This window comes from Gambusia affinis, linkage group LG08 (genome assembly GCF_019740435.1).
Source record: "Gambusia affinis linkage group LG08, SWU_Gaff_1.0, whole genome shotgun sequence".
NCBI lineage: Eukaryota > Metazoa > Chordata > Actinopteri > Cyprinodontiformes > Poeciliidae > Gambusia > Gambusia affinis.
The window spans coordinates 19588787-19613010 of NC_057875.1; the positions used below are offsets into that span (position 1 = coordinate 19588787).

Below are 24224 nucleotides of genomic sequence, written 5' to 3' on the forward strand. Positions count from 1 at the left end.
TGAATATTTGTTCGGCTCTGCTCAAATATTTATATACTTCATATAATTGCTTTTTGTTCCTTCAAATTAGAAGCTTTTAGGTTTTCAGAAATAGGGTCTGATGGCTAATCAGACAGATGCACAACCTGAGATATCAGATGAAGCCAACAGGCAGAAGCAATCAGAAACGATAAAACCTGAGTCTGCAGGATCACTTGAGAGCCTCAGGAACATTCGAGCAGCATGGACGGGAACAGCGCCCCCTCACGTCCACCCCCACGGTGACGGACGCTCCGGTTATTTTCCCCACGGTGGGCTACAGTATTCTTTCCTTCCTGATGTTCATCAACACAAGAGTTTTCGGTTTTTTAACAACGGACTGGTGATAGCTGTGATGCAGAGGAACACGTCTCTTCTGCAGCCCATGAGCATCTTGATCCTCAGCCTGGCGGTGTCTGACCTCATGGTCGCCATGTGCGGCTCGCTGGTCTCCACCGTCACAAACTGCCAGGCCTCCTACTTCATCGGCCACGCCGCCTGCGTTTTCCAGGGATTTTCTGTGAATTACTTTGGCAAGGATTGGGGGAAAACAAAAAAAACAAAACAAAAAAACATCTAAAACATCTGTGTGTAGATTTAGGGGGGATATCTGGGTAAACCTCCAGTTTATCACTTATTCAGTTCTTCAGGAATTGCAAAATGAACCATCCTTTTGGAACAGTTACATTAAATATCAATGTATTGCATGGATTTCAAGGGGGGGAGGTGGGATTTTCTGACTAATGAATTTTACTCCTGCCATTAGCTTGGAAACCCTCCCATTGTTTTGCATCCATGTTTCTCTCAGTTTCGATTCTGAAATGTGCCGAAATCCTTGAGAAAGGTGGACCTTTGTACATTTCACACCACTTAGAATGTACTTTTAATTCACTGCTTGTTCCACTCTTCTAAGTTAAGATTTTAGGTGTTAATGGAGGCTCAAATGTCCTTTTCTACCAGCTGAACAGGACCCTGGAGCTGCAAGGCGGACGTTCCAGGAAGGTTGAGAATGATCACACCATCACCGTGGTCCTGGCGATGACAACAACCTTCTTTGTTTGCTGGCTGCCTTACGCGGCCTTGCCAGTGGTGGATCCAGAGCTGCGCGTCCCTCCGCTCATTGCAACTCTGCCCATGTGCTTTGTAAAAAACAGCCCGATGCTCAACCGCATCATCCACTTCTTCTCCAACAAACAGGTGAACGGGTACAGTGTGCGTTAGAGACGGGGGGGAAAAAGTTGTTTTATTTTAATTGTCTACGCATTTTCCTGACAGCACATCTCTGCGTGTGTGTGTGTGCGTGTGTGTGTGTGTGTGTTTACATCCACCAGTGTGCTCTGGAGGTGTTGTCGTGCGGGCGTTATGTTCCCAGAGGGCCTGCTGGCGTCAGCATCCCTCTGAGCTCCTTGAACAGGGGGAGCTGTCTGTCTTCCAGGAGCAGGAGCGCCAGCACGCGCAGCAAGGTGTTGCCTCTGTGACTTCTCCACAGCCAAAACAAACAAGGTGCCATTGTTGACAGCGATTGTTGGCGCCTTGTCAAGGACACAGAGTGGTGTGGGGTGAGGGGGGGGGTGGGGGTGGATTTTACAGGGAAACTTTCCAAAATGTGCTAATGCTTTGCAGCTGTAGCTCACTGAATAAAAGTGTTTTCCGAAAAGTTTGTTTATTTCGGGAATTCAGTCCGGAAAGGGAAACTCATACATGATTTAAGGCCACATGTTTCTGGCCACATTAAGGAATGTGGCTCAAAGCTACCATATGTAACTTTTACAAAAATATTTACACATTTGTTCATACTGGCACCATGTTGTGAAAATGCAATATGAGAGATAATCTGGCCAAAAGATTGAGTTTCTCCACCTCCTGACTGAGCTGCTATGGCCGTCCGCAAAAATGCACCGCTCCCGGTCAAAAACGACCAATCAGAGCCAGGGGGAGAAACTACTTATCTTTCCAGGAAACTTGTTTATCCGTCATCATCGTGACCATGCCAACTAGACTGAGCATTAGCAGCAGGCTCTGTTCTGGTGGGACAGCTGTGGCATAGCAGAGAGCAAAGGGGGGAGGGTCTTAGCATGATTGACAGCACTAAGACCCTCCTCCTGGCTCTGATTGGTTGTTTATGAATCAGCAGTGTATTTGTCCACATGGCAGCAGGACCATAAGGACAAGACAGAGGAGCTCAATTTTTTTCGTGCTTCAATTCATCTCATGTAGTTTTAATAAACATATGAAATTTATATATATATATATAGATAGATATATATATATATATATATATAAAGATATATATATATAGATATATATATATATATAGATAGATAGATAGATAGATAGATAGATAGATAGATAGATAGATAGATAGATAGATAGATAGATAGATAGATAGATAGATAGATATAAAAGTTAACATACTGCAGCTTTAAAGCTTTAAAGTGGTTGAAAACTCAAAATTTAGCGTCTCAGAAAATGAAAATGAAAGGATATTCGGAGCAGAAAGGTGTTCAGTACCGTTTAAGCATTCAGTACTTGGTTGGTGGAAACTGCTGACTTTACAGACCTTTTATGTAAAGTCTTTCTCAACAAGTTCAGAAAGCCACAAAACATCATTGCCAAAAAGCCGTCGGTCCACAAAGTGCTGTGTCCAAGCAAATTAGTGAAAGCTTGAAGGAAAAAAAGTGTGCTGTAGAAAGTCCATTTAAGAGCCATCCCACACGCAGAATACATCTGATCCATTCATGTTATCTCATTCCTGAACCTGAGCAGAAATGTCTTACACTGGTTAAGGGGAGAACATTTTTTAAAAAGTCCTGTTTCAGATGAATGTTTTTCATTTTTCTTCATTTGGAAATTAAGGTTCTACAGCAGGTGAGGATTTGAGGAACCACGGCATCTGCTGATGTCGGTCCAAGGTTCTTATCGAGACCAACGTCAAGACCTTTCAGAGCACTCCATGCCTCCCTCTCTCGGCTGCTGATTTCATTCTCCAGGAGGACTCGGCACCTGCTTTAATGACAGCGGTGTCATTGGGTTTGACTGGTCAGCAAACGCATCTGACTTAAACCTCAACGATCAATGCAAACCAGATAAATGCCACTGCAGCAGAACCGATCCCCCTCCCAATCGGCCTCAAATGCCACAAGGAGCGGAAAGGAATTCACGCAAAAAAGAGCAGTCAAGAAGTATTAATGGTACAGCACACTATTTGTTACTACTTTTTGTTCTCATTAAAAAATTATTTTGTTGGCCTTAATAATTCAAATGTTTTAGCAAATAACTTCTATGCTTTATTCAGCTGTAAGGCACAAACCTAAAACTAAACAAAAGCAAATGATTGAAATGAAATGATCAGTTTTACGTTTGAAGATATTGATTATGCACATATTCATCAAGGTTGCACAAGCAACAGAAAACTGTTTTGATTAATTTTTTCTTTTTTTCTTTTTTTGTTATTTTGCTTAGACTCTTTGTCAAACTACTCTTCCTTTGCCAGTTCCTTGACTCACTTGACGCCACCGGGCGCTCTTGTTCTTCTTTGTCTATTTAATTCAGTGGCCGTGAGATTTCTCAGTGAAGACAATTTAATTTCTCTGATTTGTTTCAGATTTGTTTGGACACACGCTGCGTCGAAAGAAGACACAAAAATGCTGAATCGAATTGGTGGCGTGAGCAGTCGCTGTCGTCTGTAATTTTCCATTTGTATGCATATTTAATGAGAGCAGACAAAGCAATCACAGCCAGGCAGCGCAGACAAACGGGAAAGAGCTGAAACCTCCTTTGTTCCTAAAATGCAACACACCTGGTTTCATTCCCTGTGTGGGGCTCTCATTTAAGAAAAAAAAAAAAAAAGTTTCACATTTTTAGATTGTCTTGTGACGCTCTATCCCATAAACACACAAAGCCTCTGAAAGCCTCTCTCGATGATCTAAGAGCTATCAATGTAAGAATATATTTAAAAAAACCCCAACTAATATAACAAAATAGGTTAAAGTCAGCAGAAATCAGCCTCACCCTCTGATCAATACTTACAGAAAGGTCCAGCACTGCATTTATGGTGATTTCATGCTAATACTTGTGAGCCAAACAGCAGCAGCACAAAAACCTGCAGCCCTGCAGGTTGGTGTCGCTATAATTTCAATCGTATGCAGAAAAAACAAAAAACAAAAACAATTCACTTTTTCACTGCAACTCATGTGAACAGAACTCAAACTTAATCAAGTCCAACACACGCCTCACTTCGTCCAGGCTTCAGCAGTGTGAAGCGGTGAAGTGACGGAGACATCATTGGTTGTGTTTCCAAGTCTGTCCTCGTATTTAATCAGTAATACTCTTTTGAATTTGTTGTGTTTTTAGACAGTTCAGAAACAAGAAGAAAGTCAGATTTAATTTGAAAGCACAAAAATATCTAATTGGGCTCCGCGTCATTCAGACGTGGAATGACGAAACTGTCTACGAAGATTAAACCATCGCTGAATACGAAAGGAAAGGGTAGAGCCTTGAGAAGTCTTAAAATAAATCCTCTTTCATGGCATAATCCTAATCCAGGAACGCTTGAAAATCTCAATCTCTTCATAGTTTCTACTTAACTCTACAGTCCATAACTTCTTAACTCGTGTTTCAGTGATAAACGTTTCCAAACTTTATTTAATCTAACTCCTATTAGTGCTGGTCACTACAGCAGTTTTCTTCCGTATGCATCGGGGTGTTGATGTAATAATAGCTGCACATACAATTGAAACAAAATATTTACACCATTTAAAAAGACACAGGATATTTTTTTCTCATTGATTCCAATGGAACAAAGCACAAGTGTTTCTGTTTTAGGTCCAAAAATGACGCCAGAATAATGAGAACGAGAGTTTTTAAGAGAATTTTTCCCTAATTTCTTCCGGCGGAGAAATTTAAATTCAGATTACAGTTAGCAAAGGCACTCAGACCTTAGTTTATGCAGACATATCAGGAGATTTGCTGAAACAAAAACTGAAGTGTGTGGACATAAAAGACAATTAAATTTGGAGGAGAAAGGGGAAAGCTAGAAGTACTAAAGTAGCTGCATCTTTTTTTGTTTGTTTATATATATATATTTGCTGCAGGAGGGACTGGAGCAATTTAAATACAATCTATGTAGAAATATACATTTAGGCAACTCAGGACATTAACAAGTTACACATATAGATAAATATCATCAAGTTAACATCTTAATCATTTTAACCAGGATCCGATCCTGGAATATTTTTGCTACTTAACACAAATATTTATGTCTGTTTTCATCTGTGCTTCACAATAATTTGTGAAATTCCTATTGTAACATTCATTTTTCATGAGAAAGCTAAAAACTGTAATATAATTTAATATCTTCCCTGTTTACCCCAGGTGTGTGTGTGTGCGTGGGTGTGTGCGCGTGTGCGTGTGTGTGTGTGTGTTTTACAAAGAGTGGATCATAAGGAGGAGCTGCTGTGGAACATGTGAGGACCTGCTGGCCCAGCGGTGGGTCCTGGCAGCGGGGTCTCTGGAGACACGTGAGCTGACCTCAGTGATTGTCTGACGCGGTGCTCTGTGGCGCCGCCCTGCTGAGCTGAATGTTGGTCTAAGCAGCTCCTCACAGCATGCCATGCCTCCGCTCTGCAGCGTTTAGCAAGCGCTGAGAAGCCAGCAGGTGGAATATGGGAGAAAGCATGGAGGCGTGTAAAACAAAAGACCTCTTATAACCTCAATTTAAAAAAATAAAATAAAATAAAAAATCCCCTTACAAAAGGGACTTAGACTAGTTTTTATTCTTTTAATCAGGCACTATAAAAACAGTTTTTACACCACTAACTTCTTCACATTTTGTCATGTTACAACTGGATGTTTCTACTGACCGATACCGATCTTTAAGGTCTGACCTTCTGCTCTTTCATTTGACAGATTTTGTTTTCTAACAAATACAAAACATGTAAGGAAAAAAAAAAACCAATACTGTTTAGAAGGTTCTCTGTTTTCAAGACAAGATTTTTTTGACAAAAATGTATCATCAGGTTTTAATAAAACTCAAAACGGTTCCTGACGTGCTTACAGAAAATTGTGATTAGTTTTGGTGCAGTTATTGAATATGAAAAAATAAGATCTATTTGACATTTGACTACTTATTGAAAAAAAACAAAACAAACATAAATTCTATCAGAAAGGACAAATTTGATGACTGAACTCAGGCTCATTTATTGGTGTATCTCTAGTTGCAAACAATAAAACTTCAATGTGTTAAAGATTTTCTGTGACAAGCCAACGCAGAGTTGAGTGTATTTGTAAAGTAAAAATAAGAAAAACAGTAATTCTCAGAAGATAGATAAAAACTGTTGTGAAGTTTTATTTTGCCTCCTTTTAATGTAAAACCCCTAAATACAATCCAATGCAGCTTTTTTTAATCTCCTGAACAGTAATTAGAGTCCACGTGTTTGTTATTTTCATCCCAAAATTAGCAAATAAATTTCGTTCATGATCTAAGTTTTCTTTCACTCCACGATTTAGCCAATCACCCAACGTCCTCATGAAACGCTTTGGTGTTTGTCGCTGTAAATTGGCCACATGTGAACTAAATCACACTTTTAAGGGTGCCATCAATCCAAATGTGTGCATCCAGTTTTATCAGAGTGTAAAAGTCAGAGACGTTCTCACTTCCTATAGAATCTGGATTTAACCCAGCTCCTTAGCTTGTAAAACTCTGAGCGAAACTGCGGGTTCACTGCAGCGTATATTATCGGGTCACTCAGGGATGTGATGCAGGAGACAGACACTGACAGGATCTCCATGTCTTGAATGACTGGCTTCTGGGGGGGGGTAAAAAAGCAAACAGATACAACATTTGTGTGAGAGCTCTGCTGAGTTTTGAGCACACCTATATACCTTCTGATGGAAGGATCCAAACGTGCCTTTCGCTCCAATATTTTACATGGTGATGTCAAGCTCACACACAGACTCACCTGCATTTTTCTGTTTTTGTGGACAAGAAAATTCACCAGGATGGTTGTGATCAGCGGCAGCCAGAACAAAAGGAAGGTTATGATGATATACCCGGCGCGTTTGGCCATTTTAGTTTCCTTCCTTTTGCTCGCTCTCTCCTTGCTGGCCTTTGAAGGCATGACGCAGACAGCCCCCTCCAACTGGACCTCCTGGTTTACAGCTCCATTACTCTGGACAGGAGGCAGTGGAGGCTCTTGATCTAGCGTAGGCGCTGCCTGTGTTTCTCCGCCGCTGCTGTTGTTTTCTTGTTTTAGAACAGTTAATAAGACGGAGGTAGATTTAGGAAGCTCTGATTGAGTAGATGGTACAATAAGGAGGCTGTTCTCTTTGACTGGACTTTCAGGTTTTGGGCTTTCTCGGGTCTGATTTTCTCGGTTAAAGCTTCTTGACTTCTCCTGTGTCTCTCTGTCAGCAGGCGTATTCTGATTTGAGGTTTTTGCTTCTGTTTTGTCAGCACTGCTTTGCTCCGTTTTTAACATTTTCTCCACAGTCTGCAGTGCGTCCTGCTCTGCAAGAGGGTGGAGTTGTTCTTTCTTCAAGTGACTCATCTCTACTGTAATCTTAAACTCGTTTTTTCTTTCAGGAGTAATGGAGGCGCTTTGTGGGGCGCCCTCCGAGGTCAGGAGGGAATTCTTACCAATTGGACTTGGCTCAACAACACTTGTACTCAGGATCTGCTTGTTCTCACATTTGTCTTGCCCATTTTCCACTGCAGGGGTGTGCTTGTCTTCCTTTGAGTCTTTTGAAGGAACAGAAGTGCCTTCATCAAATATCTTGCGATTGTGTGACCTCAGTAGAGCAAAAATGCGAGCGTAGAAGCCAGTGATCACCCCGAAACAGGACACCCAGAGAGGGAGCAGCACATAGAGACCAGCGGTGTCGTAGGTTGTGGACGTTTCTCTCTGGCCCTCTTTACATCTTACGTACACAGGTGAGTCTTTCAAGAACACCTGACAAACGGCAGCCACTGAAACTCCCAGGAGCCACGTCAGAGGAATCAGTGCCATCATCCGTTGCTTTCGTTGAGTTGTTTTGAAGGGATTCGCGATCGCCTGGTATCTCTCTGCGCTTATGCAGCCCAGCGTGGACAGCTGGATGCAGCAGCTGAAGGAGAAGGAGGCCGCTTGCGTTTCACAGATCAGACGGTCCACATGCCCTCCACGGTGCAGGGTCACAATCACGTGCAGCAGAACCGGGCAGTCGACGGTGCAACGCAGAAAGTCCACGACGGCAAGGTTCACCACCAGCGCGTTGATGGACGTTTGCATTGACTTTTGGTGACACACCGCCAGGATCACAAAAACGTTCGCCGCTGCTCCCACAGCGGAGGTGATCAGCAGAACGAAACTGTTTGTCACCACGAGGGCAAAGTCAATGTAGGCCTCCCAAACGGTGACGTTCCCAGAGCCTCCTATAGATGTGGGCGCCCCTCTCATCTCCGAGTTCAGAGAATCAACATGCTCAGCTGGCTGACTGAGCAAACATCGAGCGTGCTTCTCCGGTCGCACATCACCTCCGATGAATGAATAATTGGGGGGAGGCAGCAGCATGGGACGAGTTCCTCCAAAGTACCCGCCCTTTTCATTATCACTCCGCAGCACCAGTGGATCACCTGGGAGTCCTTGCTGTTCACATTCATTAAAACCTCTGCAGTGTATTCACAGCTGAGACAACTGGGGGGCAATAAGAGACAGCTGCTAATTGAAAAGCAGTTTTGACACCATTGTCTCATCTCTGACATATATGACTTCATAAAATCAATCAGGCATTCAGGTTTGAAAGGATACATGGCCCTGCATGAAGAGGGTTCACAGCCCTTGAGGTTTACCACATTACAATCCCAAGCTCAAGTGAATTTGTTTGGGACGGCGTGTGACAGACCAACACTAAGTAATGTTGAGGTAGGAAATACACGCCACACAGTTTCATACAACCTACCTGAGTTATTGCCTTATAGACATATTTCTTGCTGTACTTACAGAACTTTTGTTTTATTTCTCTGTCATGTAAAGACTCAACACGACTATTGTTCTTTGTTACTGAGGAGCTGAAGTTCAGTGATATTAGCTGGAGAGCTTCTGTGATAAGGAACGTCCGACTAGTACCAAAGACTTTTTTTGTAACTTAATTTATGTCTGGAATTTGATTGGGTCATTCTAACATATGACTCTCTGCTTGGATCCAAATCATTTTATTGTAGCCCTGGTTCTTTGTTGTCGCCCCGTTGGAAAGTAAACCTGCTCTCAAGTCTTTTTCAACCTCTAGCAAGTTTTCTTCCAGGACTGCCCTATTTAGCTCCGTCCATCTTCCCATCCACTTTGACCAGCTTCCCTGTCCCTGCTGAAAATAACAGCTCCCCCACCACATCATGCTGCCACCACCATGCTTCTCCAGGAGGCGTTCAGTGTGATGATCAGTGTTGGATTCCTGCCGCTCCAAACATTTGACGTGTGACCCAGAGATCTCCAGATTGTGCAGATTGTCTTTCAAATGTTTTCTCTGCCTCCCACATTCCGTTAAGGCCCAATTTGTGGACATTTCAACTAATATTCACCATGATGTCGTTTGTTCTTTAATGTTCTCTGACAAACCTCTGAGGACTTCACAGAACAGCTGTGATTTATATTGAGCTAAAATTACATACAGTGCGACTCTATTTACCAGCAGAGTGACTTCCAATAGCAATTGGTTGTTGCTGGATTTAGTTTCTGATTGTCAGAGAGTAAAGAGAACTGAAAACATTTACCCACTATGCTTTTTACATGTGGGAAACATGGATGGTCAATGTTAATAAAGCAGCCGCAAATGTGATTTTATTTTTCGTTTAGTCTTTTTCATACAATCCACATAAAGCAGCCCAAATTAAAGTTTAAGGACATTATGTGAAAACGTTTGGTAACACTTTATTTGAAGGGGTGTGCATAAGACTGACAAAATACTGCCATAAAAATGACGTGACACCTGTGATGAACATGAAGGAGTCTTTGTGAATATCTATAACTGTTGTCATGAGGTGTCGTTCGATAAATAATGAACTTTCAGTGCAAAGCTGACACTTTTAATGCAAGTTTTAGCACAACTTTGCATTAAAAAGGTTATTATTTAACAAATAATGCAAAGTTGGTAGTTTTGAAAGTGTCATTATTTACAACTGACACTTCATGACAAGTCGTAAACATTCATAAAGACTCCTTCACGTTCATGACAGGTGTTACGTCATGTTTGTGACAGTGTGATGTCAGTCTTGTGCACACCCTGTCAACTAAAGAGTTACCAAAAGTTCTAGGGGTGTAAGAACCTTTGCACGTTCCTGGAGCACTGTGACAGGCACTTGATCGGCTGCCCATTTAATTTGATTCAGATTTTACGGAAAGTTGAGGGCCTGACTTTGGCAATGCCAGATGGATGCGTTAAAGAGTGGGAGCAATGCTGCAGGATTATGGTTGCATATTTTGTAATCCCGTTTGGAGATATAGTGTGAAATGTTCTTTGCTTCAAACGTGGAAGCTTATGGGCCGTGATAAATCTGGGATTAGATTATCACAATAAGATGCGGTCCGGACCATCCAGAACGTTGCGCCAAGGAGAAATCTCTGACAAACACGCGGACAAAAAAACGAAAACTCTCGGAAAATAAATTGCCTTTCATTTTTGCTTCCGTCTCGCTGTAACTTCGCGACAGCATAAACTGAAACATGATATGTACAGAATTAAAAGACGCAGCTTGATTATAAATTCAGTTCAACTCTTTCTGCAGGAAGTAAAAGAGGGAGCAACACTGACAACATCAAACAAACACTTCCCAATAGTCACTTCAAATATCTGGAGATCTGAAGATCCAGCGCGGCTAATTCTCTCACACTGAAAGAGGTTGTAGTCAGACTGTTTGACCTAAATCTCCTTACGCCAACGCGACGAAAAGCAGCGCCCTCCACAATCACTGCCGCATTTCTCAGTTCTAAGAGGCTAAGCTGATCCTGTGTGGAGAAGGCCACGTGTTTCGGATCGTTATTCTGTTGAGAAGCTCCATGTTGAGTTTTCTAACGGAGGTCGCCAGATCATGTTGTTTAAAATGTCCTATTTGAAAAGATGAATAATGCCGCTCCTAAAAGGTCACCATGGTTACCCACCAAATCGATTTTGCATGTAGATAGCGTCTCATGATTGTTGAGGTGACTCGGTTACAGCAGGAGGCCGTTTTGCTTCAGAGATGTTTTTTTTTGTTGTCACAATCCAGCTCATTGTGTTAGTCCAGCCTCTTTCATCACAGCTCCAGCTGATTTAAAATGTCTAAATATCACTATAATAACAAAAAAAAAGGCTAATTATTTTTGCAAATATATATCTACCTTACTCATGTTGCATCTTTGTTTAAAAATGAAACTCTGTTAGGAAGGAGTATCTAACCTAACAGGAGGTTAGGGAAAAAAAAGACATGGGTCATTTTTATAGATGCTTCAGCAGATCTGCACTGTTTATTCATCCACTGCACCAAATGCACAATGTGTGATAAATTTGCCCCCTTTCTTTACCCTTACACAGGCAGTCCATGACAAGATTTGTATTTCATTAAAAGCAGACTTTAAAATCTGGACACCAGCGTCGCTCCGTTGTGCTCCAGGCCATTAATCCTGCCGTCACTGAAACAAACCTCCCAAGAAGAAGCAGACACACACTTTAATTAAAACATAATTCTGCAATGACAGCATGCAAATCATTAAATTCAACCAGGTAAGAGACAGAAAGAGGTTGTTTTTTTTTTGTTTGTTTGTTTTTTTTTCCAACAACTGTTCAAACTAAATCTAGAACTTAGAGGAGCCAACTTCAGATGCATTTGATAAAGTCCTAACTGAGAAATATTTACAGTATGAAAAATATACAAAGTGGTGCTTTGACACAATGGAGTCAACCGAGTCGTTGTGAGGAAGTAAGTCGATGTCCTTTCCTAAGGTTTAGCAGGCCGGTGCCAGCGTCTTGGCCACATCAAGGTTAGTTAAGTGTTGCCGAAATCTTTCACTTATTCGCTTGTGCCCTAGCTAATGTATACCCTGTATGGTTATCAATAACTGTTAACTACCGACAGGCAGCTTTCACACTGACCCAGGATGGCAAATATGGAATCTAACACAGATTTGGTCGTTCGACCTTCACTTGCACATGTCGGGATGAGTCGTGTGATTTCATTCGCCGACCGGTTTTGTGAGTCGGTTCGTGAAGCGTTCCAGCGGGGCGTACGTCTTTTTTGGACTTTACAACAGTGAACGGGGGTGGGGGAGTTAAGAAAGCGTTTTAATGGAAGAGGGCTTTAAATGGAACGGCGTGGAGAGTGAGTCCATATTCACAAAGAGGCGAGGAATACGTGTGCTTTATCGTCAAGAGGACGTCGAGAACGATCTCGAGACTTTTCCCATCTTTGAATCAGAGACAAACAAACACATCTACGTCACATATTGAAAAATAAAGTTGTTGATTTTTTTTTTTTTTTCTCAGTATGTTTAGGCAACGATGACGATCATTCCAAGCGCCTCCTCGCTTTGATGTGCTTAATGAAGCAAAGATCTGCTGGTTCAACATCAAACTGCGGCCCCTGGGGGCCGTGGTCCTCAAAGTTTTTTGTTTTGTTTGTTGTTGTTTTTTTTTGTCTTTTTGTTTTCCTTTGTAATACCATGCAGAGTTTGACATCAGATGAAATCACAACTTCAAAATAAAAAAAAATTCCAAAGAAAAAAAAAAATCCCAACCGCTGTCAAGTTTATAATCCCTCTCGGTTATGGCAGGTTGATGCTCGGTGGTCCCTCTCCTCAGCATCTGGTGCTAAGCCAGACCAGTTTGGGCTGATCAGGTGAGGCAAACTGTGCGACATCTACAAGGCAGATACTCGGACAATGTTGCTCTGCGAGTACGTGGTGGTGGCGGTGGAGAGGTCGTCCGACGAGGTCGCCACCGGGGCGGACAGCCGGACCATGGACGGGGAGATGTAAGCCTCGTCGCACTTCAGGGGCACCGTCTCATCCAGTTTGGCGTTCAGGCTGGAGCGGCTGAGGAGGAAAACCGACAGAGTCAGTTGACCTTGAGAAGCATCAGTGCGCACTCCACTGTTGTAGAATATTTTACAGCTGCGGGAGTCAGTTTCCACGAAGAGCACAAAAGCTTTTGTGACGGAAAGTTCTAAGAAATGTGCTTTTTTTTTTTTTTGCTGTCCGTTTGTGAGAGCCCATAAAAAATACAATAAAAGAAACAATTTACTGGATTGCGTTTATGAAGCTTAAGGTTTAATACAGTGCATGCGTTGCTCTAGAAAAAGTAAGACGTCTCTATTTTATTTATGCTTTCATTTCAATGAGGCGGACTTTTCTTTCGAACCTGATCGATATTGGCATTCTGGAGATCTTTTAAAGTTTTTGCTTTCGCCGTTTGTTTGGGTTTTTTTTGTTGTTGTTTTGTTTTTTTCCCACACATATTTTTTGTGCAGCCTTTGTAATCTGATGATGACAGAACACACTGCAGTGTGCGCTTTAAAAACGAAAGCAAAACGGACAAACCTAAAACCATATTATCGGCAGACGAATGGTATCGGTTTGCATTCGTCCTGTGGAAATCCAACAAAAACCCAGAGCAATGCCTGTACGACGCGTCTTGGTTACTTTGATCATCTTCTGGATGGTAAAACTGGGAATCATCTTGCTGGTGCTGAGATCAGATTTTAATTTCGTCAATGAACGTTTTTTTTTTTTCCATATGCTCTGCCTGTTAAATGGGAACAGATTGTGTCTCTGTGAGAAGTTGCATTTGATCAAATGTCCCAAGATCCAATTGAAGGTTCGCTCTTAACCATCGAACACTTTTTGTTATGTTTCAACTACAAACTTACATTTTGTGTGGTTTGATCAAATCAACCAACGCAAAGCTGTGTGCAATTGCTTTTTAATTAGTTTTTGCTTACTTTGACTGGGCCATTGTAAATATGCATTCATCTAAACCGCTGTATTGTGACCGTGGCTGTATGTTTAGGGTTGTTGAACCCATTCTCCAGTGTTTTGCAGGGGTTTTTTTATTATTATTTTTGATTTAGCAACAACAAAAGCCTCACATCATCTTGATGTCACCATCTTCTAGAACTGTGGTGAAGGTTTGTTCCAGACTATATGCAATATGAGTTTTCTGCTACACGTAGCATTTCGTACGGATGCCAAAAATGTTCCGTTTCGGCCCGTCTGACCGGGGAAACTCTGACTGCACTCGGCTGCACTTTATTTTATTGAGGGGGCATCTTGGACAAAAGAAAAGAAAAGAGCTCAGCGTTTACTTTCAGTGCAACATAAAATCTGTTTAAGTCTGCGACTGTAACACTGCAGCGTGTGAAAGAAGGTTCAATCAGAATGACTTCTTTTCCAGAACACATGAAGCTGCCCTGTTACATGAACACACAACACAGGTTCCCATGCTGCAGTCTTTATCGTTTTTTCCTTTTCCCCTGTTCAGAGTCGATGTTTAGTGCATGCTGCATGAACACCGCTGTCAAAAAGTGCAGCACATCAAAAGTCATCACAGAAAACTTCATTTTTAATTCATGCTCGGTTTGACTTTGACACCATCAACAGTTCTCAAACTGGGACAGGAAGATGTTTACCCCTGTGTTACATCATCTCTTTTAGCGCTGTAACGGTAACTGAAGGGATCAGTTGCTATAGTGTTTCGTAGTCTTTCGTGACAGAGGATTTGGGCAGCTTAACCAAATAGGACACTTTTCGTAAGTTATGTTACTTTTTCCCTTTTTATTGGTCGAAATGAAAAGTCCGTTTTGCAGCCAAGTCCGTCTAAAGCGTTCCTTCGCGCACGGCCACACTGTTTCAACATGGAATGATGACAAGGATGACGTCTGAGCTGATGGCGCCACGTGTCGCTTCAGTTCCTGAAAAATGTGGAAACGTTTGTTGAGCTTTCTCGTTTTAGAATCTGGATTTCATCTGTCAAGCTGGAGCCTTCAGATGCGTCAGACCAGGCACTGATTTCCACTACAAAACCAGCGCCTGGGGGCCAGTAGGTTCTCACTATGCAGCAGTATTTCTTGTGTGCAGGCTATCTAGGTTTCTTGGGCGATATTACTTGTTATACATAGCAGCATCTTCAGTAATTCTCTCTATTTAAAGCAGGAAATGATAATAGTAGTGTTTATTTACATGTTAATGGTGCCATTCATTAAAAAAAGCTGAGTTCTCTTATCTCTTGTTTTTTTTCCCCCACGTTTTATCTTCCAACCCCCCCCCCAAAAAAAACAAAACTTAAATCCCTTTTTATTCAGTTTTAATGCGACAAACACAAAAGACTTACATATTTGTAAAGTGGAAATAAAAAGTACACATAGTTTTCAAGCAACAGAAACATTGGAGTAGTTTTCCTATCATTGGCATTCAGCTCCCCTCAGCCGCTACTCTGTAGAAGCACTTCTTGCTTTGCACATGTAGAAAAGTCTTCTTTTTTTTTTTTTTTTCCAAACAGCCCAAGTGTAGTCGGATTGAATTGAAAACTTATTTGGACATAAATCCCGGTTGGGCTTCGCTCTGAACTTTGTTTAGGCCATCCTAACACGTGAATTGGTTGTGAGATAAACCGCTGGTCTCTCAAACAGCTGGAGACTCCCTTTGAGAGCCTACAGACGATGCTGGAATCATTATTCAGAACCAGATTCGATTTTATCTAAAAAAATAAAATTAAAATAAAAATAACAATAATTTAAAATTTTGGTTTAGACATTAATTTGATTAAATACTTGAAATTTTTGCTTTTTGTTTTTCTTCTTCCCTCCAGCTTTCCTACTTTGAAAAACACTCTTTTAATTTAGTCGTTGCAGCTCTGGCTTCAAGTCTGTTGAAACAAAAGCAAGCCCACAGCACAATATTTCCACTACCATGCTTTACAGTGGAAAAGATGTGTTTGGCGTTATCCACAGTATTGGTCCTCATTTAAGGCAGCAGAGCCCCTTCTTCCAAATGTTTGCAGTCTCCTCTAGACAGCTTGAATGAGATTTCTTTTAATGAGCTGCCAAGCCTCATGGATACTTTACGATTAACGCTCTCTATGCCCAGCAAGGTGTCAGATTGAAAAACAAATTCTGTGAGATGGTCAGAAATGATATTATGTATTTTAAAGCCTGCCCCTGCTTTAAACTCCTCCATAACTTTATTCCCCGTGCTGCGTTCACTGGCTCTTCACACAGTTTGTTTACCGATGTCCTCGCAGGACCGTCTGAGCCTGTCACAGAACAGCTGCATTCATGATGAGATTAAATTACACACAGCTGGACTCCATTTACTAATTAGGCGACTTCTAAAGGCGGAGGGGTGCGGCGGATTTGCTGGTGGAGGATCACAGTAAACGGGCCGCACACGTTTTGGCGTTTTAATGTGTAGCGAAATGACAAGCATTACGTGCGTTTTCTTTCACCTTTTTTTCCTCATCTATCACATAAAAACTGTCTTGAAGGTGCAAAAATTGGAAAATGTACAAGAAACGTGGATACTTTTGCAAAACCCTCTCGCTCTATCCTGGAGACGCGTAATGCAAACGAGGCAAAGCCTCACACCCGGCTCCAAGCGGCACGCTGGAGGTCATTACTCCCCACCTGTTGGACACGGGCCGCTCTCTGATCTGGATGGTGCTGAGCTCCTGGTTGTTGGTGCTCGGCAGGCTGAAGCTGCTCTTCTTCCTGTGGCGCCGCGAGCAGCAGGAGCCGAGGCCGTGCGGAGACGAGGACAACGAGGAGGTGCGCGAGCCCGACTTGTTCACCACGGAGATCTCCATGCAGTTGGCCTGGAACGTCTGCTCGTCCACGAACTCGTGATTCTGGCGGGAAGGGGGAGGAAACGGGGGGAGGGGGTGGGGGGGTTAAAATTCAGCGTTAATGGGCTGCTTTTCGACAGCAGCGTCCGCAAGTGCTAAATAACGAGCAAAGATGCTTCCGAGGAAAAAAAAAACAACAAAAAAACATAAACCCGTTCCGATAGATGAGGGGGGGAAAATAAGTTATCAAGGGAGTTGGAGTATATTGGGCCAGATGTCCGTATTAAGTGCCATCTGTGTGAACATAACTGTTATCCCTGTGACAAATGAGCAGAACTTGAAGGTCAGTGTGGAGACGTGTTGCTGCTCCCGCCAGCAGGTGGCAGGGGGACACCGAGAAGGATCGGATGGCGTTCCCTGAATCACGCCTCTATTCTCCTACTTCTGCTCGTCTCTCCATTATCTATAATGCACATCAAGAGGCCTAATGTAAACATTTGCGCAGCCATCTGAATGCTATATGTAACCTTTATGTGGCAGGAGAATCCCCCACTGAGTCACTGCTTCTGCATGTCTCTGCTCCAGCGGCTAATGAAAAAACAAAAAAACAAAAACTGCCACTGTATGTCACCAGCGTTAAAGAGGCTCTTTCATCTCTAAATTATAGATAACATAAAACAAAGCAGGCTGCTTTGTTTGGAAGAAAACAAGGTAACTGGCAGGCAAAGCCATGTTATCTTGAGCACATTTCTAAAGAAAGGAAAAAGCGACGACACGTTTCCCAATCCCATTTATGGCTATTTTTAACTAGCGCTGCATATAAAATAGATTCTACAGTACGAACATGGATGGAAACGTCACTTTGTTTCTATTTTTATCTTCCTGTTTTGTATCTTCGTCAGCTGCTGAAAGTGCAGCCCAGACCGCAGGAGTAATACAGTTTTACATGAAAGTAAACCCTTTCATCAGCCAGTGCATGGTGAATGTTTTTTTTTTTTTTATAAATTTTTTTTAAAATATATATATTTTACAGATGGAAATGTGAGAAGTTTGTTACTCTAATTGGAGTAACAAACTGTTGGACACACGTTCTAAAGCTAATAATCTCTTTAGATCTAATTTCAATATCAACATGGTAGAGTCAGTTAAAGTAAATTTAATCAAGATAAAGTTTATCAAGCTCTTTGTGCTCACATAAAAAACTGAGCAGTGTTCTCCTCTGTACATCTGTGCTGATTTTCATTCATTTTTTCCCTACAAAGACGTTATGCTGTATTCTGTCCGACTGCAAAAACATCAAGCATCCACGATGCGTTTCGATAAGATATTTATGTTTTCTGCAGATCTGCTACATCGTCTATGATTTGTACTGAAAATAATCGCCATGAATAGACATTTTTAAAAGTGGTATCATGCTAACGGCTAGCCCTCCTGTACAAGCTCACGCCATCACCGTCACTCCAGTTTACCCCGTCAGAGAGAGAAAGAGAGTTGAAGACTGAGCTAAACTAAAATGAATTCAAGCTCATACTTATGACGGAAAACATCAGAGGGAAAATTATTCAGTAAAAGAAATCAATTTATGAAAGGTAAAATTCTCCTCGTACAACCTGTTCACTCCCTCGCCTGTGGAGGCGCCGCACCGAGAAACAACATGAAAACCTCTGAAGAAGACACTGAGCACAACTTCCTTCTCCATGAGATGTAAACAAAAACGGAGTGGCGGCAGATTTTAGTGGTTGCAGGATTTGTTTTGTCTTTGGTAAAAGACCGCAAGCCATTTCTCATTTTTCTGATAGCGCTCGACTCACACGTTTGTTTCGGTTGTATTTACCCACAATGCTGTGCGCTGCAGTCGGAGCGGTCTCTACACTGCAACCGAACCAAAACCTAGGTTTTTAGGTGGTCCATTGTTAAGTTTGGGGGTCCACATCAGAGTTTGATTGTGCATTCACACCTCCACAAACGAACCGGATGTTCTAGACAAATGAACCAGAGTTTGATTAAAGCAGACTAAAGATGACTAGAAGATGTATGTTTTTTATTTGATAAAATCCTGCTGCAGAAACCCATTTTTAATTGTGCATTTACTTGTATTACCAGTGCGCACTTGTTGTGCATATTAAAACACACAAACAAGAACCCCTGGATAATGTCTTTAACTAAGAAAACGATTCTTACCGTCGTCTTCTCCAGGCAGTGCAGCAAATGATGATGTTGGCTCTCAAACGGAGGGCTGGCCGCCTTTCCAACCAGGGCTTGTCCTGCTTTCTTAGAGGCCTTGGAAAACACAAAGTTAAAACAGACAAAGACAAGAAGAAGAAGAAAAAGAAGCTGCAGTGTATTTGAGCAGGCTCAAATTATAAAATGAACAATCAGTTGCAGTGATGCGGTGGGGGGGAAAAAAAAAAAAAAAGGCCAAGCACTGAAATTAAATGCTGATCTGTAGCTTGGCAGCCAATCTACTGCATTAGATGCATGGAAACTTGGGCTGACTGCAGAGATGCACAGAGACATCGGCCGGTAACTGGAGTTGGATGATTTTCAGACAGATTAACCCTGACTAGTGACCTGGCAGGCAGAAACTCAAACACTTTATATTTTTTTCGGAGCAGTAGTATTACGTTTGGCCTAGTTGTGCTAAATCCTAACTCTTTTCGGCGTGGAAATTGTTACTGAGTGTAAATGACACAAAGATAGCTATTTCTAGGATAAGTCGGGTGTTTTAAACTAAGTCAGAAGGATAAAGATGTAATTTACAGAGTTTGTGCTTCCGCTGACTTGCATTTTTTTCCTTAAAGAAAACTGAATTTTGATCCAAACAAGAGCTGGACTTCAAAATGTGTGAACGTTTTGCTTCAATGTCATTTACATGTGAAATTCTGGTTGTTTGATGACGGTGACAGTTATCACCAATTAAAAGCACCAAAATAAAGCAGATCAACTTTTAAAAGTTTACGTTTCAAAAGCGGCAAAAGTCTTCTACGATACAATATTTTTAGGGTTGTTATTTAAGTACTTAGGCTCAAAATAATTCACACCCCTGCTAGATTTCAGGTTAAAGGAATCTTCAAATTTTATTTTTATTCATTTATTAGTGTATTGGAGTGGGTCAGCCAGATTCCAAACTTCAATCTGATGGAGAATTTATGAAGGGAGTTAAAGATTGGAGTGACAGCATGGAGGCCTTCCAACCAGACTCATCACCAAAGACAAATCATTAAAGTATCAACACAGCAACTAATTAGAGTTTTATTATTTACAAGAAGAGTACAAGTATGTTTTGGCCATTTTTAATAAAATAGAAATAAAACTGATAACTTTTGTTTATAAGATTGATGCAGTTCTTTTTGTTTCGTTGCATTTTCAACGACACGAGTTGGATGGATTCAAGTTGGCTGAATTAAATAATTTGAAAATTAAACCAACAGAACGCAGAGTCTGCTAAAGTTGGTGTCAACAGTTCAAAACATGACAAAACCTCCCAAAATTGACCAAAAATCTCAGATGGTTGCATCTCTAGTTGAAATGTAGGATTGTTTGTTTGATTTTGTTTTCGTACAAAATGGACGATGATGGTCGAATTCAAGCTAAGCTAATTTCAGAGCAACAGCAGTGGCGCACCTCGACACAGATCAAACACATTGTTCCAAACAAAGCACAAATTTCAAACTAAAACACCAGCACACACTGATCACACACACACACACCCATACACACACACACACATATAGTTGATGAAGCTCTACGTGGCTCTGGGATGGACGGCATGTTGCATTAGTCTACAACCTGGATGCTCAAGAAATCACACACACACAGATCAAACACAGAGTTTAGAGGAGATGCAGGCTGAGCACACAGCTTCCTGACGCGCTCTCCGACAAGGCCCCCCTTTTTTTGGGTTCCCTCCTTCCCCTCCAAACCCTGTTGGACAAACATGCAGAGCTTGATTATGAGTCAGTGTGGCTGCGTTCCACCGGAAGGAAAGAGTCCCCCACTCTCATAGCCACCCCCCATTCAAACCCTCTTGTTGTATGGGACAGAGAGATAGCGTTCATGTCAATGCTGCAGCAGAAAGGTTTGATGGAAGAGAGAGGACGATCACACTGAAGCACTGGAATGACATCGGCCCTTATGTCACTGCATGAGAAGCCCCTACCCGCCCTCCCAAACCTCCACGTTGCGTGTGTGTTTGATGGCATGCCCCCTTCCTCTCTCCCTCCCACTCCGGCCCAGCCCAAAGTCCCTCCTCGAGCAAAAAGCGGCATGCAAGCGTCAGTGAGGACCCAGGTCGGTCAGCCCCCATGCTGCTGCTTGGCACCGTTACCTCCTCCAGCGCGTCGATCAGGAGCCCGTTTTGTTTGAAGCGCATATAGGCGTTAGTGCCCCGAATCTTGGCAGCACGGATTCTAGCGAGGCGAGTTTTCTGTTTGAACAAACAGAACCTCTGTTTTAGCCCCTGACGGTCTGTCTGTCTGTTACTCTAATTGGGTCTGTCTCTGCCTGACAGCAAGAGAACTGGGCTGGGAGAAGTTTTGCTTAAATCTGCTATTAGGAAAACTCTGCCTTGGCAAACACTTTAAGTGGGGAAAAAAAAGAATAGTATAATTAAAAAAAAAAAAAAAAAAGCTGCTGACATGATAATCTGGAGATATATGATTTGTTTAGGCTTCGTCATTCCCTTCTGTTATTTCTGACTCCCACTGAAATACGCTCAAGCAAGTTGAGACTGTCCCGAACGTCCACACAAGCACAATAAAAGATTAATATTCTGGAAGATAGTGTTTGCCCTGTCATTCTGTTACAGGCGGATAAGACAGGGACAGAGGAAAAATGGCAGAGAGAAGCAAAACAAACACTATAAAAAGAAGGGAAGAGGAAGGAGAGGGGCTGGGGGTCGGGGATGGGTCAGTACCCTCTGGGCTCGTCGTTTCTCCGCCCGCTGGCTTTGGTGGTAAATACGGCTGAAGTTTGACACGATCACAGGGACAGGCAGGGCGATGACCAGCACCCCACTCAGAGAGCATATGGACCCAAACACTTTCCCCACAATCGTCTTTGGCACCATGTCACCGTACCTGAAAGACAGAAAAAAGAACCACATCACTGTAAACAGACAGACAGGAGAAAGACTATATATTTATATAATTAGATTATCCTGTTATACCGTGTTCCAAATTATTATGAAAGTGATTTTTCTCAGATTTTCAATGCAAATGATGGTCAGTATAATTTTCAAGTCATGATCTATTACAGTACAAATCTAATTTTACTGAACAAAGCTCCCCATGAGAACAGTATTTGTTTCAAAAATAAAAAACTCAAAATGCATTGTTCCAACTTATTATGCACAGCAGATTATATAAACATTTTATGGATTATAAAGAACGATCATTCTTTGAATGTGCAGCATTAAGTGGTCACATGTACTAAAATCAAAAGCTGTTTCAATCAAAAACATCTTAACAGACGAGTTACATGTTAATATAGAACCTTCTTTGGTATCACAGCACAATTCTTGATCCATTGAACTTGTGAGTTTGTGGAAAGTTTCTGTTTGAATTTCTCTGCAGGATGTCAGAATATCTTCCCAGAGTTGCTGTTTTGATATGAACTGCATCCCACCCTCAGATCTTCTGCTTGAGGAAACTCCAAAGGTTCTCAACAGGGTTGAGGTCAGAGGTCAGAGGTCAGAGGAGGATGGTGACCACACCATGAGTTTCTTCACTTTTATCTCTATAGCAGCCAATGACACAGTGGTATTCCTTGTAGCATGCATTGTCATGCATGAAGATGATTTGGCTACTGAAGGTTCGGTTCTTCTTTTTGAACCATGACAGAAAGTGATCAGTCAGAAAGTCCATATTCTTTGCTGAGGTCATTTTCACACCTTCAGGGACTCTGAAGGGTCAACCAATGATTCTCTCCACATGATTTCGGCCCAAAGCATGACTCCACCAACACCTTGCTGACGTCACAGCCGCGTTGGGACGTGGTGGCCGTCCACCACCAATCCACTACTGGATCCATCTGGACCATCCAGGGCTGCACAGCAATCATCACTGAACAAGTCTGTTTGAAAATTAATCTTCATGTACGGCTGGGCCCACTGCCACCGTTTCTGCTTGTGAGCTCTGGTTAGTGATGGTCCAATAGTAGGTTGATGCACCACAATCCTTTAGAGGATCCTCCACCTTGAGGTTCCAGCAGCTTCAAATCACTGTTTGCTGCTTTAAGGGAATTTTAACAGCTGCTCTCTTAATCTGAAGAATCTGTCTAACAGAAACCTTCCTCATTCTGCCTTTATCTGTACAAACCCATCTTTGTTCTGAATCAGCCACAAATCTCTTCACAGTACGATGATAACGCTTCAGTTTTTGTTAAATATTTAATGTTTTCATACCTTGTCATCCGGCACTACACTATCTGATGATTTTCGTCAGCAGATATTCTTTCTCTTTCCCATATTGCTTGAAACCTGTGGTCTGCTTAATAATGTGGAACATCCTTCTTAAGTAGATTTCCTTTAATTGAGCTCACCTGACAAACTCATCAACCAGCTCTCTGAAATTAATTATAGTGATTCAAAGAACCCTGACACAAAATGCTATCTACAAATTTAATAGCACAACAAAAAATTTGATCTTTATGACACTTTAATCCAATTTGCATGATAATTTGGAACACAGTGTAAACCTATTTATAGAACCTTGCAAAAGTACTCATACCTAATGATATTTTTAATCACAATTGCTTGACAAACATCAATTTCAATGTGTTTTGTATGATGAATTAGTACAAAGTAGTGAATAAGTGTGAAGTGGGGAAAAAGGATGCATCAATCAATGCTTTTTTATTTTTTTAGCAAATCAAACACATGGATTACTTTTGCTTGTTGAATACTAACACCTCATTGAAACACCTTTCGCTGCAGATTAGAGCAGCAAGTCTTTTGGGGCTATGTCTCTTCTAGCTTTACACATCTACCCTGACATTTTACCCAGCAAATAGCTGGTCAGACTGGAAGGAGGTCATGAGTGTCATTTATGACACTCATGACCTCGACATCAGTGTCATTTACACTTTCGTCTTTACACGAATGATCGATTTGATTTAGATCTAAATTTTGACTGCGCCGTTGTAACACATTAATACAACAATATTCAGTAAATCAGAATATGTGTTCAGACGATGCCGCTTCGACAGATTTGAAAGCACCTTTTGAAAATAACCTTTAAAGTATGAAGCATACCTTTTATTAAGCCCTCATTTCTGCCTTTTTATTGTAATATTCAAATTTTACGTGCCATGGTTTTATTGCCCGCAAATGGGAAATCATCATAATTAACAAAAATAAAAAGCTTTTAGACATCCCTCTAATTGTGTCTAATTAATCTCTGAAATGTGTTTCACTTATTAAAAAAGTT

At 41.7% G+C, this 24224-nt stretch overlaps 2 protein-coding genes and 1 long non-coding RNA gene across 5 annotated transcripts in view; 1 reads left to right on the forward strand and 2 right to left on the reverse strand.

Moving 5' to 3' along the window:
- Window positions 1–1092: 1092 nt before the first annotated feature.
- Window positions 1093–3082, forward strand: LOC122835608. The gene is made up of 3 exons (XR_006371332.1): window positions 1093–1215; window positions 1350–1521; window positions 2875–3082. It is a non-coding gene; the product is annotated as an uncharacterized LOC122835608 (long non-coding RNA).
- A 3586-nt stretch (window positions 3083–6668) lies between these two features.
- parietopsin lies at window positions 6669–9961 on the reverse strand. The gene is made up of 2 exons (XM_044124519.1): window positions 6978–9961; window positions 6669–6824 (listed from the first exon to the last, which is right to left on the reverse strand). Exons 1-2 carry the CDS (start codon window positions 8565–8567, stop codon window positions 6669–6671), a joined length of 1746 nt encoding a protein of 581 aa, XP_043980454.1. The 5' UTR covers window positions 8568–9961.
- A 1306-nt stretch (window positions 9962–11267) lies between these two features.
- Window positions 11268–24224, reverse strand: part of LOC122835424 (potassium voltage-gated channel subfamily D member 2-like) — a 75172-nt gene continuing 62215 nt past the window's right edge. Inside the window, exons 3-7 of one of the 3 annotated variants that reach the window (XM_044124491.1) lie at window positions 21713–21875; window positions 21125–21223; window positions 18979–19077; window positions 16640–16860; window positions 11268–13055 (exon numbers count right to left, since the gene is read on the reverse strand). In XM_044124491.1, the coding sequence (XP_043980426.1) occupies window positions 12881–13055; window positions 16640–16860; window positions 18979–19077; window positions 21125–21223; window positions 21713–21875 (757 nt within the window). In that variant the 3' untranslated portion in view covers window positions 11268–12880. Of the gene's footprint in view, window positions 13056–16639; window positions 16861–18631; window positions 18777–18978; window positions 19078–21124; window positions 21224–21712; window positions 21876–24224 lie in introns of those variants that run through there. The other 2 variants (XR_006371307.1, XM_044124492.1) reach the window with 2 other exon arrangements.